At 37.3% G+C, this 18,118-nt stretch overlaps 1 protein-coding gene across 33 annotated transcripts in view; it reads right to left on the bottom strand.

Annotated features, from left to right (window-relative positions):
* Positions 1 to 18,118, bottom strand: part of col13a1 (collagen, type XIII, alpha 1) — a 201,571-nt gene that overhangs the window by 59,031 nt on the left and 124,422 nt on the right. For 24 of the 33 annotated variants that reach the window (XM_031905313.1, XM_031905314.1, XM_031905320.1 and 21 more), the window contains 6 exons: positions 14,010 to 14,075; positions 11,742 to 11,849; positions 9,524 to 9,565; positions 7,567 to 7,593; positions 5,229 to 5,264; positions 1,051 to 1,113 (listed from right to left, as the gene is read on the bottom strand). In XM_031905313.1, coding sequence (XP_031761173.1) covers positions 1,051 to 1,113; positions 5,229 to 5,264; positions 7,567 to 7,593; positions 9,524 to 9,565; positions 11,742 to 11,849; positions 14,010 to 14,075 — 342 coding nt within the window. The remainder of the gene's footprint in view (positions 1 to 1,050; positions 1,114 to 5,228; positions 5,265 to 7,566; positions 7,594 to 9,523; positions 9,566 to 11,741; positions 11,850 to 14,009; positions 14,076 to 18,118) is intronic. The other 9 variants (XM_031905323.1, XM_031905328.1, XM_031905329.1 and 6 more) reach the window with 3 other exon arrangements.

Below are 18,118 nucleotides of genomic sequence, written 5' to 3'. Positions count from 1 at the left end.
AACTGGAATATTTGCTTAATTATTAAAAAATGTACTATATTAAAAAGTTAATCCAATAAAACTTTGGAAAAAAAAAACTTGAATGCATTGAATTAATATTCTTGGCATTTTCACTGGTTCTACAAACTCTCAACAAAAATTTTATAAACTCAAATTGAAATATCCAACATTTGTGTTTTGGAAACAAGCAAAGGCAAAAAAAAAAAATTTCAAATCACAGAAAAAATTTGAATCTTAACATTGATAAATCAGCCCTGTAGTCGAAATTTGTTCACCATTGTGCCAAAATGTTAGGCACCCCCAAGTGACTTTAATCGCTTACCTTGTACCCCGGGCTGGTGCCCCTGTTAAGAGAGAACCGCACCAGCCCAGGGTAGCAGCGAGCGCTTCCTCCTTCCGCGTTGGTGGTCTGTGCATGCGCAGTAGAGTGAGAAGCCGAACTTTAACAACAAAGTCGGCTTTCACTCTACTGCGCATGCACCGGCCCAGGGATTTCGCCGCAGTAGAAACGCAGATGAAGTAAGCACACGCTGCAGGTACCCCAGGCTGGTGCGGTTTTCTCCCAACAGGGGCACCAGCCCAGGGAACAAGGTAAGCGATTATAGTCACTTGGGGGTGCCTAACATTTTGGCACCCCCAAGTGACTTAGCCTTTCCTTCTCCTTTAAAACTCAAGCACATGGACTAATAATTTTTTTGTAATGTATTTTAGATTGTATGATATATGTATATATATGTTTTGGGCATCTAATTGTGTCACACTGTACCAATAGCAGGAGTGGAGTTAAAAGAGTTACAGTGTAAAACACAATAAAGGCAAGATTATCACAATAGCTCTAACAACATTATCTGCTCTGAAAATGAACGAAGATAGCAAAAACTTCAAAAAAACTTTTCTAAAATCTTTAAGAACACTGTTTAAATTCTTGAGTAAAATTACTATTTCATCGTTGTCCATAAAAAAAGCAAAACAGAGGTTTATTGTACTTTCAGGAAGTCAGTGGAATACTCTGCTCAACGGAGCTATAAGCACACTTGCTTTCATTACTACCTTTGCACCTGCAACTCCTGGAAGTCCAGGCGCCCCCAGTAAGCCAGATTCGCCCACTTCCCCCTTCCAAGGAGAAGAAATAAAAGAAAGAAAAAAAGACAGAGACTCGTGCTTAGAGACTGAAGCATAGCAATGCAAGGAGCAACCAAAATCACCATGGAGTCACTATACAATATAAAGCAGCAAATATTATGAGTGATTAATTCCTACTAAGGCAGTGAGTGTAAATATGCAAATATATAATAGTGAAAGGTGAGAATATAATGTTATATTTGCTTTATTTCTTTTATACAGGTAATTATTATCAACAGGTACAAACTTTGCTCTAGTTCTAGCAACCAATTAGAAAGTTGCATGTATTGCTCTGTTGTTTGAATGTAAGCTTCAGTAGGTTCTATGGGTAATTACATATTTCTTAAAGACAAAACCATCTTTTACCTAGTATGCCTGGTTCTACTTGGAGTGTTATGCTTTATGTAAAGGCAATGTAAGATGGTACTCCAATAGCAGATTAGGCTGGTATATAAATGGTATATCTATGCATCACTATGTTGACCATTTGCAGCACACGAGTGGACACTTATCAGTGTTTGAGTTTGTGAATTTGAGATGCTTTTTTTAATTTAAAAAAACTCACACTTCGAATGCTTACTTATAAAACTCAAAAATCTCAAATGTCTTGACTTTGCCTAGAACAACTCTCATTGACTACAGGAACTCCCAAGCTTTTAGACAATTTTGCATTTGAGTTTTCAATAAATATTAGGCATTTGAGTTTTTGAACCATAATTCAAAATGTGCTGAGTTGTAGTGCTAAAAAACTCAAATAAAAAAAACCCTAAACTCCAACATTGATATAATACTAATACTATGGCTGCTCAGCAGACACATGCTATACTAAAACAGGGAATGAAATCTGATCACGTACAACTACCAATACCAAGGATTTCCTTTTTGGTGGTATACTAAAGTGATGCATAATAACCATAGGTGTTAATGTGGTCAGGACTAGGCAATATATTGTCTCCTAGTATTGGTGCATTATTAGTTTGATAATATTGGAAAGTTATTTGTGGTTTGTCTATTAAAGATATTGCAGATTAGCTGTGCTTATAAAAATAACAACAGTAATGAGAATATTGATATAGGTCTTAAAAGGATAAAAAGCAAAGCAATAAAAAACTTGGTAGCAGTGGGTAGCCAGAGAGATAGACAAAAGGATATAGTAATTTACCTCCTTCCTCCCATAAAAACATGCCCTAAAGCTGACACTATAAAAATACAAGTCATAATTCTACCAGGTATAAAATGATATATGTTTTGAATATTTTACACACTCAAAACCTAGATCTGTTTTTAAAGTATACATCTTGTTACATCTCTAGCTCCTCCTAATTGAAGCCTTCTGCCTGCCTACAAGCCATGTGTTACAATGACAGTTTGGTCTGCATTGAATTTGGGAGTTTGGGGGTCTACAAGTACCAACAGGCAGTTAGTTTCTGACAGTCCAACCCTATTTTACTTGCAGAATAAATTATAATGCCTCTGGGGTTTGCCATTAAATAAACAAATCAGGCTATTGAATAGAGTACATAAATAAACCATGAGCACACATTCAGTATTCTAATGTGGTTCATTTTCTGTTTTACTTTCTCTCATTTTCATCTGATAATACAAGAAAACTCCATATGTGTAATGTATTTAATGATCTGTCTATGATTCTAAAGGCACAACTGGCACAAAAAAAATCTTTTGCTTAATACAAAGTATCCCGTTTCTTTTACATTTGATTAGCAGTTTGCTGATGTTTATATGCACAAGTCAGCACAACAAGGTCACATGCAAGAATTATTTTCCACTTCATTGTGCCGATGCCATTTGGCAATCACAACTTCAAATAGAAAGGAAGATAAACTACACGCATGGCTGGCTAATGAGCACAAGACAATAAATCAAACCACAGAAAATGGCACTGGTAAATTTTAATGTATAAATGAAAAGTATTATAAGCCTTAATTACTTGAAGGCACAAGAAAACAAATTACTTCACGTATATCTTCATATTAACCCCTTTGTTTCTTCTCAGCCAACTTCAAAGCATTATTTGGTAGATCACAACTTGGTTAGCGCAAGGGGAAAAAATTGCTGAATATGTCAATAGATCAAACCTACTTTTGTAGCCGCACTCACTGGATGCTTTGTACATGATCTGCCCAGTCACCACCATGTGACCTCTGCCACCATTAACCCCCAATGACCCCACTATAATAAGGCACAGTGGCCTGCAGTATCAAATGGCACAATGAGCCGCCCCATCATGCAATAGCAAATATATCCCTGCATAAAATGCTTAGGGCATAGTACACAGTACTGAATGCCCCCCCCCCCATTAAATGTTCTAGTCTGTTGATGGTACAGTGCTATTTGCATTTTTTACTAGGCTGAACAGGCCTTTTGGTGTGCACAGCGCAGCACAATTTACTGCTCAAACACTGTTTTTTATGCACAAACTGCATTGAATTATGCATTATGCATTATGCACAAACTGCAAACTGCATCGAAGTATGAGAGGGAATGTACATTATCTACTCTGTCCTATCAAAGTATAATGTTTTCTGACAGAAAGAAGAAGGTAAAGAGAATGAGAATGTCACATATGTGACTTTGTCCTTAATGACTTTCTCACTAATTGGTTGTTCAAATGCTCTTTTTATCACTGTACCATCAATTTGCAGAAACTGGGATTATTTAGTCTTGGTCAAGATGTCTTGGGATATCAGGACAGTACATTAAAAACAGACATACTCCTGGGAAATCCATGGCACACGGCATACTCCAATCAGGGATTTATAAATGTAAACCTGTGAGAATAGAAATCAAGTTTACCAATGACTGATCACTGAGCAAGCCTGGGACTGGAGTCTCATAATCATATACAGTAGCATGTAGGAAGGTTACATCAATGCACCTTTACTAACCATGTGTGGCCAATTGCACAGCTTCTCTAGCCAGCTATTTTAAGGATAATAACACACCAGGCATAAATGCACTAATGAAGAAGCCATCCCATGCTGTCTACCATTGACTTTACCGCCAACTGCATTTACCTTACATGAGAGTTAACAGGCAGATTTTAGCCCAAGAACAACTGGGACAAAATCCACCTGTATGCTCAGTTGCATCAATGCGGTTTTAGGGGGTCTAGTGTACCATTTGGCTAAGGGTGTTCTCAGCTAATTTCTTAACCATCCTAACCATCTTGAAAATTACTTGCAATTTTATAAGTAAAATAAGCACAAACACTATTAAAAGCCAAAACAAAGAATCACAAAAATACAGACATTTAGAAATAGCAACATTAAAAAGGTGACAGCATTCCATCTAAAAGTATGTATAGATTTATAAAGACATTATGACATCCCTTCATAACTGGTTTATTATGAAATTGAAAGTAGCTACCACTCCTACCCTTAAGATCAAAAACAAAACAAAAAATATTCCGACTTCATTATGCAATATTATGCCCACCTCCTAATAAATAAAAGGATAAAATTAGTGGCTATCAAAGAACTGAAGGGGATAATGCTCTAAGTGAAACTTGTAGGTGTTAACTGGCAAGCCAAGGCTTAGTCTGACTGACTGGACTGCCCAATGAGCACATGTAAAGGGAAATTAGGAGGAGCTGTACCGCCTCTTATTTCTGCATCTCCTCATCCACCTCCTAAAAAGTGGTATGGCAACCAGTGACACATATTAATCCACAGTTTCTTTCTTTCACTCTACTGTGACTTTTATTGACCTCACTGATATTTCAAGTGATGCCTCAGTGTGACCTGCAGGTGCACCCAAGTATCTAATAACCCCTGTCTTCATTGCTGGGGTCAACTGCTTTGCCAAACAATCATACAATAAATTCCAGGAGACACAAATATTTAATATTCTTCAACTTCTATGATTTGGATTTGTACAGTAGCAAATATAACTGCATCTAATTCATTCAATAGTGAAGGTAGTTTTATAAAGAAACCATTATGAAAAAAACAGTATGGATTCCTTTATATAATGGTTAACCTTAAAGAATAATATATATATATATTTATATATAGATGTAAGTAAATAAATATGCTTTATAAAAGGTTTGCAGAGTCCCAACGATACAAAATGATTATTGTTTTTACCTTTTTTCCTGGGGTGCCTGAAGCTCCTGGCTCTCCCTACAAAAAAAATAACCAGTGGATGAACTACAACTGTGAATGTAATTGTGTGATATTGGTTCCTTTATAAAAAAAATAAGGGGTCATATTGGCAAATAGTGGCACTTACCATTTTGGGGCTAAAAGTAGAGAAATCTCATTTTTATCTAAATACATTAATTAAATGCAAAATTTCCAAATTCCAGTAATTGAACAACTTCAGAAAATTCACAATTTTTATATCATCTCTTTTCAATAAAAAAGAAGCAGATTTGTACGTATTTGCTCATCGCAAGCTTAGAACTGAGCTGGCAGTTGGAACACTTGGAGCTCTACAATAAGATGTCCAAAGACTCAAGTTACTGTTAAATTTCCAGTGAAGGAAAAAATGACTCTTTTTGAGAAAATGCACTCAGTCTTGTTCATTAAAGGATCAATAGCGCCATAAAGTGAAAATAACTTTTTGACATTTAAAGTAGTTATTCATCCCACAACTATAGCTAAACTACTAGACTTTTTTGGCAACAAAAATACTATTATATAGAAACAAATCTTGGGGACTGTTTTCTGAATGAATAATTAGTTAGAATTTGTATGTGCCTTATTTTAATTACTGCTGTATACTATAGCAGGACATTTTACTTAACTGAATTAAGTCACCATAAACAGCATGGGGACCCAATATTTTGGTTCCAGCCCATAGATGGCCACACATTCTAAGGTCGCCAAGTGAGCGGATCTTCTCCAGATATCCCCACCTACAACAGGTATATGTGTCTATCGGTTCGGGGACCACATCAACAAGCCAATGCGGTCCCCGATTTTTAAACCTGCCCAATTGAGATCTGGCCAATTTCAGGCCAGATGTCGGTCGGTCAGGCCCATCGTTAGTGCCCATACACAGGCTGATAAGCTGCTGAATAGGTCTAAGGGACCGATATCAGCAGGTAGAATTGGCCCGTGTATGGCCACCTTTATAGTTCTGCAGAGAGCGATGAATAAGACCGCACAAGGTTAAAGGAAAAGTAACACTAACATTTTTTAAGTAAAAAAGCTATTCTACCCTGCACCAATAACTGCCCTGCAAACCACTTAGTATTTTAAATGCTTTAATAGAAAATACCTGCTAAAACTTGGCTTCCTGTCAATTGAACTATGGCGATACGGCAAAGGAAGGAGCTGCATCCACTATGCGACTATCGATTGATCGAGCCTAGCCTGACTCCTTCCTATACAGAAAGAAGGCTAGGCTCGATCAATCGATCGTCGCATAGTGGATGCAGCTCCTTACTTCGCCTTATCGCCGTAGTTCAATCGACAGGAAGCCAAGTTTTAGAAGGTATTTTCTATTAAAGCATTTAAAATACTAAGTAGTTTGCAGGATAGGGCAGTTATTGGTGCAGGGTAGAATAGCTTTTTTAAATTTAGTTTTACTTTTCCTTTAAGTGTGCCTGCAACAGGACGGATTCCCTGGTTCCGGATGCAGGCACAATTAGAGGATTTTTTAAGCGTACAGACGACTTGGCAGCCTGCGCTAATATACAAGCTAACAATCTGCTTCGTGGGGATGTGTTATTTGCTATTCAAATCACTAGCAACAACAGGTTTTCAGGTTTAAAGTAAATAAGCCCCTATACGACTTGGCAGCTCTTGGCTTATGGTTATGAAGTTATTTATAAGATCTCTGGCAACTAAATATCCCATTGAAGAAATTCAGTCAGTGAACTGCAACCACAAATAAATCTGCTGCAATGTCGATATTGATAGAAAGATGATAATAACTGGCATGTAGACGCCAGTTACTACATAATTTAGATATTTTCTTCTTAAAGAGATACTGACACCAGAATCTAAATTTTCTTACATTCATCATAATACTGTCTTTGCATGCTATTTATAATTTATCTTAAAAGTATTTGCCTAGTGCTATGATATTACCTGATCCCCTATATTTCAATATGAGGGGGCTGCCATAATTGTGCAGCAGGAGTCTGTTAGCATTAGAAGCTATAACTGACAGGCTGAGAAGGGACAGTCAGGCTGGCAAAAAGTTACCTATAGGTTTTCTTACAAAAGCAAACCTATAGGTAACTTTTTATATACATTAATATTTTGAAGAGTAGTTTTTTTAATGTCAGTATCACGTTAAGCCCAATACACACATAGAGGCTTGTGTGTGTTCATCTGTGTGCGTTTGTGTATGAACACATGTGAATGTCTGTATGTGTGCTTGTGTGCAATTGCTCATGTGCTTATATACAGTATTGGTCTGTGTGTAAACTAGAACATTTCACAATACAAGAGAGATGTAATTATTACCCACCTTAGGTCCTGGAGGTCCAGGTAAGCTCTGTTGGTGATAAAGATACAGTTAGATGTCTAAAATAACTATTACTGGTGTCACTAGATAAAGATCCAAACAGCGCTGTTTCCTATGCATGCTGTGTCTTCACCCTATTTCTTTTTCACAAACTGTATACCATGCAAAGGAGGAAATGAGAAAGCACAGGCCATGCCCACATAATGCCAATAATGATGCAGAAGCAACTTGTCAATGATTTATAACAGTTGATCAAATTGTGCCTCTGTAAGTAATTTTGTTACTACTTCACATATAACATGTGATTTAAAAGGGCCACAAACTTTGCACATATAAGTGCACTGCTTGTGCCTGGCAAGGACTCGCAATTCTACAGTGAGTGCACTATTACTGGACAGCTGGGAATATACTGTGCTGCTTGTTAAATTTCCACATAGTTTACTCTTAGTAAGTGAGGGCCAATGCTTAAAACACTGGCCTCTTAAGTATTGCATATACACAACCAGTTACTAATAGGAGTGCTTTCCTTAGTGAATGTTAGCACCCAATTAAATATTTGTTTACATCATTCTAACTGCAGTAGAACAGTAAATGCTGCCAGGTGACTGGTTACTATTTCTGGAGCAAACACTATAGTTATTGCCAATACCCCTTACATAAAAATACAAAAAGTTGCCTGAAAGAATAAGTTAAAGATTTACACTCTAAAGACACCCCAAAATGACATAGTTCCCTACTTTGAGCCTGATGTCCTTTTTAAGATAAATATTTGGCTCCACCCCTTTAGTGTACTGTGAATGTTTGCTGTCTTTTGCTCCAATGGAAATCAGTGAGGCATGCACAGTAGACTGCACTTAGACCGGCTTCCTATTGAAAGAGAAGAAAGGCCCAGTATACTAAAGGGGGTGGATCTTCATCTAGATAAGGAAGTAACTGATTTTGTCAGCAGGTTTCATCTCCTATCTTAGGAAGGACATCAGATTCAGTGTAGGGAAAGAACCATGATTTGGTGACTCTGTATAGTCGTTTTAGGGATTTATTTTTTTTTAAAAAGGCTTACTTATCCTTTAAGAACAACATTTTTTAACAAAAAGAAATTGTATTAAAATAATTAAATTAAAATATAATGTACTGTTGCCCTGCACTGGTAAAATTTGTGTGTTTGATTTAGAAAGTTGCTGTGTAGCCATTCGAATTAAAACAGGACTAAATGGCACAGGTTACATTGCAGATAACATGGGAGTAAGCTCTCATTGTATTCTACAGTATCTGTTATCTGCTATGTAGCCTACACCTTTTTTTCTTTTTTTTTAATTTAAATGGCTGCTGCCAGCGCTACACAGCAGCTTATTAGCGATGAGTGAGTTTTTTTGCCATGATAAAACACCCATAGAGTCCAACAGCCTAAAAAAGAGTAATGCAGTAAAAAAAAATGTTGTGCAACCAGTACAGAGCAACAGTGCATTAAAATTAAATTACTTGAAAGCAGTTTAATTTTTTGATGTTACTGTTCCTTTAAGGACTGAAAAATGGATCATTGCATAAAGTAAACAATGGCATAAAAATAATATATAGGGTTAATATATAGGCTAGTTGTTGAACTGAAATCTTATCTTACAACATTCCTAGGTTATTTAAAGATGCAAGCATTCAGTGAGCTTAGTTTAGTTAATAGTTTCTACTAAAATGAACTTGTTTTATTAAGGGGCCTAATGGACAAAGCTCTCCCAAAGAGCTTACAATAAAACAACTAAATCCTAAACCACAGCCAAGTAAATCAGGTCTCAAGGAACTGACACAGGAACAGGACTTGGCTTGCCAGATTTACAGTTTATGTTACAGTAAAGAATCTTAGCTTAGTGAGCAACTCCTTTTCTTAAAGTGTTTCTGGGCACTACAGTGCTCAGCAGTATATTAGAGGCTTGTGGATAAGACCTGCAGGGAACAAATATATACTTACTTTTCCATCTTTTCCAGGTTTACCTGGTTCCCCAGCTTTGCCCTGTACGAGGAAAGACAACTGTGTTACTGAAACAGATATTTAAGACCCAGTGCAGTTATTTCTTTCACCCTGGGAATAACACATGGGTCGGAACATCAAAGGTGCTTAAGGGCCTTTTTTTAGTCTGGTTTTCTGCTGAGACCGGGATCATTTCAGTCAGAGTGTTACTTCCTCTCTCTGGTATTTAACAGTAGTCTGGAGTGGAGGAAATAACATTGGTGTCAGCCTCTGACACATGTTTGGATAGCGATAGCCTTGATAAACCCAGGGACAGAGAAAACACTAAAGATGAAGCATTTACTCACTTTACTATAAGCTTTTTAAAGTTCCAATAATGGGTTAATTCAATAACTGAATGGAAAGATTAGTGATATAATGGCTTTGAAGCGCCATCATGTGCCATTTGTTTCCCAAGTCTTCTTCAATACTGCTTTGCATGACGACTGGACAGGATGCAGACATTTCACTGCAAAGTACCCTGTGTAAAGCCATGCCAAAACCCAGTGTTTTTATGGTACATCAGAATTCCATCAACATCATCTTTTTATATGTCACTAGCAAGCAACGCAGATCTTTACATTCATTTGTAATAAAGGTCTAACGATACAGAATAGAAATGGGATCAGAGAGCCCTGCTCACAAAAGCTTACGATCTAAGGTATTTCTGGGAGGTAGTAAATAATATTTCCAACCATAGCCCATATTAATTTGTGCAGTACAGCTTGATTACCATGGCCTCTTAATGACTTTACTAGTAGTGACTGCCCACTCAGAGCCAAGTGACTGGCAGTCTATGTATGTGACCAACAACTCAAGCATTTCAAAATTAATTAATCTAAAATTATTATTTAAAATCATTTATAAATTATGCACTCATGATTTTATAATTTGGCTAGAGATATTAGGGCACATTTACGTGTGCAGATGCAGTGGGCAATTTGCGCACTTTCCCGGAGTGAGTTGCATTTAAAACTACTTTCATTAAAGGTTCTTGCTTTCAAATGCACTCTGTGCACTTAAAATGCAGTCATACAGTTGCGCTCAGAGTCTACTGACGCACTGTGCTGTGCGAACCCTGGAGCTAACGTCATCTCATTACCAGGTGGTAGCTCCAGGGTTCCCTCAACACCCTGCATAAGTAGACGCAGCATGTTTGCATCCAAAGAACTGGATGTAATTCACACACCGAACACCAGGACTGGCGCAAGCAAATGCCAGAAGTGATGCAAGGCAAACTCTGAAAATATTGTGTCCCAATTGTGTTACATTTATAGAGACGCAGGAGAGCCATACACAGTAGGCAAGAATCAGATGCAGCACACTTGTGTCTGATTCAACATCTGCTTGCACACACAATGACAAATGAATTCTGGGGAGAAAACAGAGCATTGTTCAATATAGATATGGTGATTGAAAGTAGAAATTGCCCTTTGCTTACTGTGTCAGGGTAAGTGAATGTGCCCTATTATATTTGTTTTGGAGTAGTCTGAGAACAAGTGTGGACAGTCTTATCTAAATGCATTAAAGCTATGTCTTATTATTTCTTTGGGAGAAAGCTGCTAATGGAGGGTATCACTGAGAAAAGGCCATGCTTTGATAGGAGGGTTCCTTATACCATGGTTACCACAAAAGTGTGAAAAAATTGATTAAGAAAAACAGGCTAATGCTGGTTGTTTTCACAAGGCTATTGCATCACTGACATTCACCATGCTCTCTGAGCATGCATAAGCTAATTCTATTGATCATGCAAGGCATCCCTGTCCTAACAGAATATTGAAATCCTACGTCCTTGCAGATATTATACACATCAAGTGCTAGATAAGCCCTTGCCAATGGGTAATTTTTGTATTTTCAAAATGCTTTTTGTAAGGGATGGGGGGGTTCAAAACAACTGCAACGACCACCCCGAGCTCTTGCCTATGTTGAAAAGGAATTTAACACAGCTATTATTATGTATTTGATGGAATTAATATCACACAGGTGCAGATGAAACCCTTTCATCGGGAGTAAGACATACATCATTGAATTTAATTAGAAAATTGATAAGATCCAAGGCTGGTGGTTGCTCAACCTGACTAGTGGGAATTATCTTTTGTGCAAATATGACTGCAAATATCATAGAGAATGTGAAAACGACACTGCAAGGAAGTGTCGGCTATATTTCATTTTAACTTACAGGTGTTCCAGCAACTCCAGGCAATCCTTGATCTCCCGGAGGTCCTGATGGCCCTGGCGGACCTGGGAGCCCAGGTGGTCCTTGGATTCCTGTCTGTCCCTGTTCACCCTGAATTTAACAAATGAAAAATTACAAAAACAAAGTAAAACATGTATGCCTGATGATCTTTCAACAGATCTGATTATCCAGGATAGTTAGTTGAAGTACAAGTAACACTACCAGCCACTCTGCCATAACTTAATACATATCACTCTTTAAGGGGTTCCCAATATTTAATTTAGACAACATTTTAGCCGATATACATTGTTAGGTGTACCACACTTTGTTCTTGATAGAAAATGTAATAACCATGTACCAAATATGAGAAGCAAATTGTAAGCATTTCCTAAAGTGTAACCAAGAAGTCTGTAAAAAGAAACCAAGATACAGCATCACTAACTTTTTAGTAAGATTAGCTAGGAAGCCGCTGTGGAAAAAAGTGATTAATTGTTCATGCTGGCATTCATTAAATCAAGAAGACAACTGAGCAAACTGAGGTAAATGAAATGTTTCACATGTCAGTGTTCATAATTGAATTCACACTATACTTCCTAATTGAATAAGAACCAATGGCTTCTTTTTTTCCATGTGTGGCCCCTTCCCATACAACAGGTGTTAATTATTGAGGCTCCAACTTGTGATCTAGTTGAATGTTTCCTAGATGGTCTGCATTCCTACTTAAATGAGTCGGACCTATGACCTGTGTATGTGGAGAATAACATATAGTATATTGTTACAGGGGTTTCAGTTAAGCTGGCCATAGACGTATCGCACAAAACCTAATTTTGTATGATTTTCAGGCCGTGTGTGGGCTCCGAATTATTGTCCCAATAATATTTGTACCATGGTGATCAGTCCCTTAGTTGATCAGCCAGGTTAGAAAATTTGGGTCGGATAACAATAAAATCTGCATGTATTTCGTATCGGACGATATCCTTGGGGGACCTACAATGGAAGTGACTTTTGTACGACTGGTGTCTGCCAACTACTACTTCATGTTCAGAACATCCTCCGATTTGTTTTTTTAAGGCTTTATCCTACAATTTCAGTCTGAATGTTAATTTCAGATCGTTGCAATTAAATGTACGACTGATATCCGAACGTTTGTCAGAAGAAGACTAAAATCTGAACGTGTATGGCCAACTTTACTCTTACTCTCCCTTTTGTGCCTAGATCCAGTGGGGACAAATCTCTAAAATCTAGATTCATCACAGTCAATATTTTAATCTGAGACACAAAACAGTTGAAGGATCTGTTATCCAGAATGGTCAGGACCTGGGGTTTTCTGAATAAGGGATCCTTCCATAAATTGAGCACAGTTACTAAACACGCACCTAGGCAACAGGCATTCATTAGCAAGTTAACCCACCCTGCATTCACAGTGAGATTGTTTGAAACCATAACAAAGGAGTGATGCTGTAACCCAGTACTACACTAATCCCTGGGCACTGTCAGACATTTCATGACAGCACCCTGATAATATCTGTTGAATGGATGCTACACCACCTGCAACATGTTTTATGGGTACAGACAGATGTTTTAATTTGAAATCTGATTAATATAAATTAAAGTATTTCTACCATTTTCCTTGCAATGACATTTATTGCCAATTTACAAATGTCTAGCAGGCTTAAACCTTACATGCTATCAGCCACTACTCTCTAAATACCATCTAATGCAAATGTGTAAAATTGGACAAAGACAATCAGCAGTTTTTGATACTATTTACTGAACTTATTATATCTAAGTATCTAGATTAGTTCTAATTAGACTGAATGTAGAAGAGGAGTAGCATTCACGCAATCAGCCCATGGCAGCTCATACTCTGCCCTTGATCCAAGCATGAAATATCCTTACAATAAGATATTCCAGTCTTCCTATGCTGACAGTTATTTATTCCCAAATACTGGAAAGATCTATGGTTTGTCAGGGACACTGATTACAACAGCTTCTTTTATCATAAACACAGACATTCATTTGTAAGAGGCTGCATAAATATTTATTTTGCAATGTTAATAAACCATCAAATGCAATTATTTTTATGTATTTAAGTTTTATTGTTACTAGTGTGTTACGGTGTTAGCATTCCTACACCCACATCATATTTTTAAATGAGATGAAACAATTAAACATAAGAAACAATCTTCCAGAGTCAAAATGGATGCATTTTAAAGCTCTTTCAGGTACAGTGACATCATGCAAAGCAGAAAAAAGCAAAGTAAAGGGTACCTGGTAGATCCGTCTTTTAATAACTGACGGCTGAGCCACCCGCACGGTATTAATGAGAGGCAACAGCTGAAGGTGCAAGGATACAGTGAAAGGAAGGACAGGAAATGTGCCAAGCCAGGAGAGTGAGGGAAGCCAGAAGAAAGAGAAGAAAAAGAGTAACAGAAGGTTTTCGACTGCACGCACACAGTAAACAGGAGTTTAAAATGTCTCTGGGAATATTTATCCAAGGGAAGAGAAAACGATTGACATAAATTTGTCTAACGAGTCTTTAGATCCAATCCGTCAGTAGATGGTTTAGGGGAATCTTTCTTTTCTACTGTGATAAATATTCCCAGCGTGTTGCTTTACAAGAAAAAATACAGGTACTACTCCTTGAAATGGAGTACAGAAGAGATATTGTGTAGAGTTTGAAGCTGCTGTGGTGATGGATCCTTCTGCACCTGGAGGATTAACAACAAGTTATATCAGCACTTAGCTAAGCATACCAAGCTTTGCTCAGGCACAAATGGCTTGGCCTAACCTTTGTTTTCAACCAAGAGCATCACAGCTGTAAGTGATGCTCTTGCCTTGTTAATCTTCCTTTAACATCCATTAGCAAGTTGCTCTTAACTTCATTGTCTTAAACAAAAGAGCTTAACATTCACATCCTTGATAAGACACTGAATGAAACTTCTGAAGGATTTTTTTGAGAACTCCCAAAATTGTTTGGGCCCTTGGTTTGACATGGGTGGGATTTTTAAATGTGTTGGTTTTCCTTTAAGAAATGACATAATTTGCACACCAAAATATTTCTGATAAAGAAGGAAAGGAAAGTGAAAGAAACTTCTCGAAGTTGTCCATATACATTCAATAAGACAAACAAAGGAACTGATCTGTGGCCAGTTTGAAGCTGTACTACTAGCTATTAATCTAAGCCTTTCACTTGGTGGGCAGTTGTAGGTCTCTGAAGTGGCTTGACTCTAGAACCTCTTGAATAATAAAAAGAGTGTGCCTTAAGGTAATCAGAGAAACGGTGACTTTATAAAATTCACATAAACAAAATAACTTTGGGGCTTTAGGTGAGGCTGACAATCACAAGCTGAAAAGTATCCCCTTCAGTTAGGGTTGAAATAAAGCAAAAGGAAAAAAAAAAAGAAATACAGGGCCACGAGTGGCAGTCTCCACTTCATATGAATTATATTAGAGCTACTAAAGAGTGTTTCATAATGAGTCTGCTCAACCTCTAACAGTTCACCTTATAAGAAACATTATTTACAACTGGCACTTTTTTTTTAGGCCATGTGTATTTTTGCATTACATACCTTTCCATTTTCTCCTTAACCTACTTTCATTTGACATTCACATTACAGTTGCTATAGCTGCAGACTGTAATCTGAATGCCAAACTGGAGTAAGAAACGGTTATTCAAACCAAAAGAGAAAAGAAATCTAGTCTTACGTGAAGTAGGAAGAATGTTCTTTATACTATCAAATATTCATTTGGCAGAGTAAGATCAACAAGTTTGCACACCTTACCTACCTACCCTGCTGTTCTACAGTGTGACAAAGGAACATCTGTGCTGTCAATGGTTCCAGTTATACAGACCTAACCAAACATGTGGGGAATGTTAGGCAGGCATGGCAAGCTGCATTATCAAAATGTTTTCAAAGTATGACATGTTGATAAACTAATGGGGCCACAACAGAAAGTCTGCTTTGATGCTCAATGTGATCGTATTACATAAGAATATTCAGATCTGAGCTCTAAGATAATTTATGTTGATTATTCCCTAGATCCTGTAGCAGGGACCATTGTCTAGTAAAAGCAACAAAAATAACAACTGGTTTTAATTATGTAAACTCTTGTTTTTAAAATGCTGCATGCTGTAGCCTTACTTATTGTCCTTTAACGTCTCACTCTGTGCAACTGGAACGAACCAATATCACAGTATTTGCATTAAAGGAGAAGGAAAGCTAAAAACTAAGTAAGCTTTATCAGAAAGGTCTATGCAAATACAGCCATAAGCACTCACAGAAACGCTGCATTGAGTCCTTTATCAAAAGAAACACAGGATTTCTTGTTTCATTTTTTGTAAACATGATGTTCCAGTGTCTGACTTCCTCTCTCAGAAACATCCTTAATTCCCGTGGACAGAGCCTGTGCAGTTCTCTTCTCCCTCCCCTCTCCTGCTCCCATAAGAATTCATAAAACTCACTCCCCCTTCCCTTGGGAATGTGTCTTCTGAACTATAATGGCTAGACTGCAGGCAGGAAGCTACTTAAAATGGAAGCTGCTATCTTAAGCAAAAGGAGAACACTTCTAAAGAGGTTTACTCAGGTATGGTAATGGTTTCTGAATAAATACAATATATTGTTCTAGGTGGCACTAATGTGGCAAATCTATTAGCAGGAAAATGCCAAAATGACTTTCCTTCTTCTTTAAGCAACATCTAGACTTCCATATGGCTCTGCAAACTCTCTTATGTGACTGACACTGTGGATATATATTTAGGAATGCACCAAATCCAGTATTCAGTTTCGGATTCCTAGCACTCTTTGCATATTTGGGATTTGGCCTAATCATAAACCTTTAAAATTTAAAGGGGCACATAGTCAAAAAAAGGCCATTTTTCAGGCTCAAGACTCAAAAACATATTTCCAATTTGTGCCACTTAAAAAATTTAAATTTTTTGCTAAAATGAAAATTTGTGGAGTAACTGTTCTTTGCCCTTCATAATATTTCCTCAGTGCCTCCCTTGAAGACTACATTTTTTTTTTTTTAAACCGGGTTTTTTTTTAAAGGAAGTATATTGAAGACATGTTTTTGAGTCTTGACCTTAAAGTTAGGGTTTAATTTGTTGACTAATGTCCCCTTTAAAGCTCTGGGCAAATGAAAGTGACAAGTTTTGTTTCACTTTTTTTTTTTAATGTATCACTAATTTGAATATGCAAATTAGAAAGCACACTGGGTGTGTAGGCAATTGCACTGAATGGATTCAGTATATTGCAGCTATGTTGAACTTGCAGCCAGATGCACCAGGTGTAAAGGCACTGCTGTTGGATTTGCACTATTAGTGTGTAGGCAATTAAAATGGATTTAAAGACAGGTGTATTGGGTGTGTAAGAAAGCCAATATTCAAACTCTAAGGAAACCATCGACTCTGAGTTTGACTCTGAATTTACCTAAGAATTACGGTTGTCTGAACAGCAATTTAAAGCAAAGAGGTGGATTCCCTAGTTCCCAAGCTGCCACTCATTATGTACACCATGAAATTACTTCCCATAATAGGAATTTTGCTTTCCTCTGTTTAAATCTGGGGTATTTTTTCTGGAAGTTTTCTTCCCACAATGACAGTTTTGTATACTTATATCCCTGATAGTTGTTATCTCTGTGTTGCATCCTGAATCCCTGTACTCAGAGTGAGACTGTCCAGATCTCTTCATTCTGTTATCCTATTTTATGTTTATTCCTCTTTTTCACCTTGAGCGCTCAGCCACAGGCAGCGGCCCAGCTCTGTAATAAAACCCAGGACACCACTTAAGCAGGGATTGCTTTGGTCTTTTTTGTAACATAACAATGCAATGAGGTTGTTTTGCTAGATAAACACAGCTGACCCTGCTATTATTGTGCTGGGACCGTGACATAAATATTGTCAGAATATCTCTGCAGCAGGCTGCGTGCCACTCACAGAACAAACTGGCTAAATTCAAAAGCCTCTTTGCCCTAACGGCAAGTGGCAAAGCTTCACAGTCAAAAGCACTCCCCAAAGAATCATAATAAGGCCTGACCTCTTTTTTATATGGAATGGAAACATTAACTGCTTTAGTTTTCTGTTCTTTCCTATTAGAGAAATGGGTAGAGGTTTGGAACTAATGCTCTAAATGAATATTTGTTTAAAAAGGAAAAGATTTAAATTCATTACATTCACATTCTTTTCTCTATTAATGTTTAGTAATACATACTACTGCCTGTAGTTGCATCTGTATTTATATAAAGCTAATACAAAAGTGACAAAATATTGTGCCCAGTTTGTTTCAGTGTGGCTTTTGAAAGATAATTTAAAATCTGTATATAATAATAGTAGTAGTAATAGTAGCAGCTCAGTGGCATCATTTTTTTTCACACCTATT

The sequence above is a fragment of the Xenopus tropicalis genome, chromosome 7 (genome assembly GCF_000004195.4).
Source record: "Xenopus tropicalis strain Nigerian chromosome 7, UCB_Xtro_10.0, whole genome shotgun sequence".
Taxonomy (NCBI): domain Eukaryota; kingdom Metazoa; phylum Chordata; class Amphibia; order Anura; family Pipidae; genus Xenopus; species Xenopus tropicalis.
This window is presented reverse-complemented; position numbering and strand designations above follow the sequence as displayed.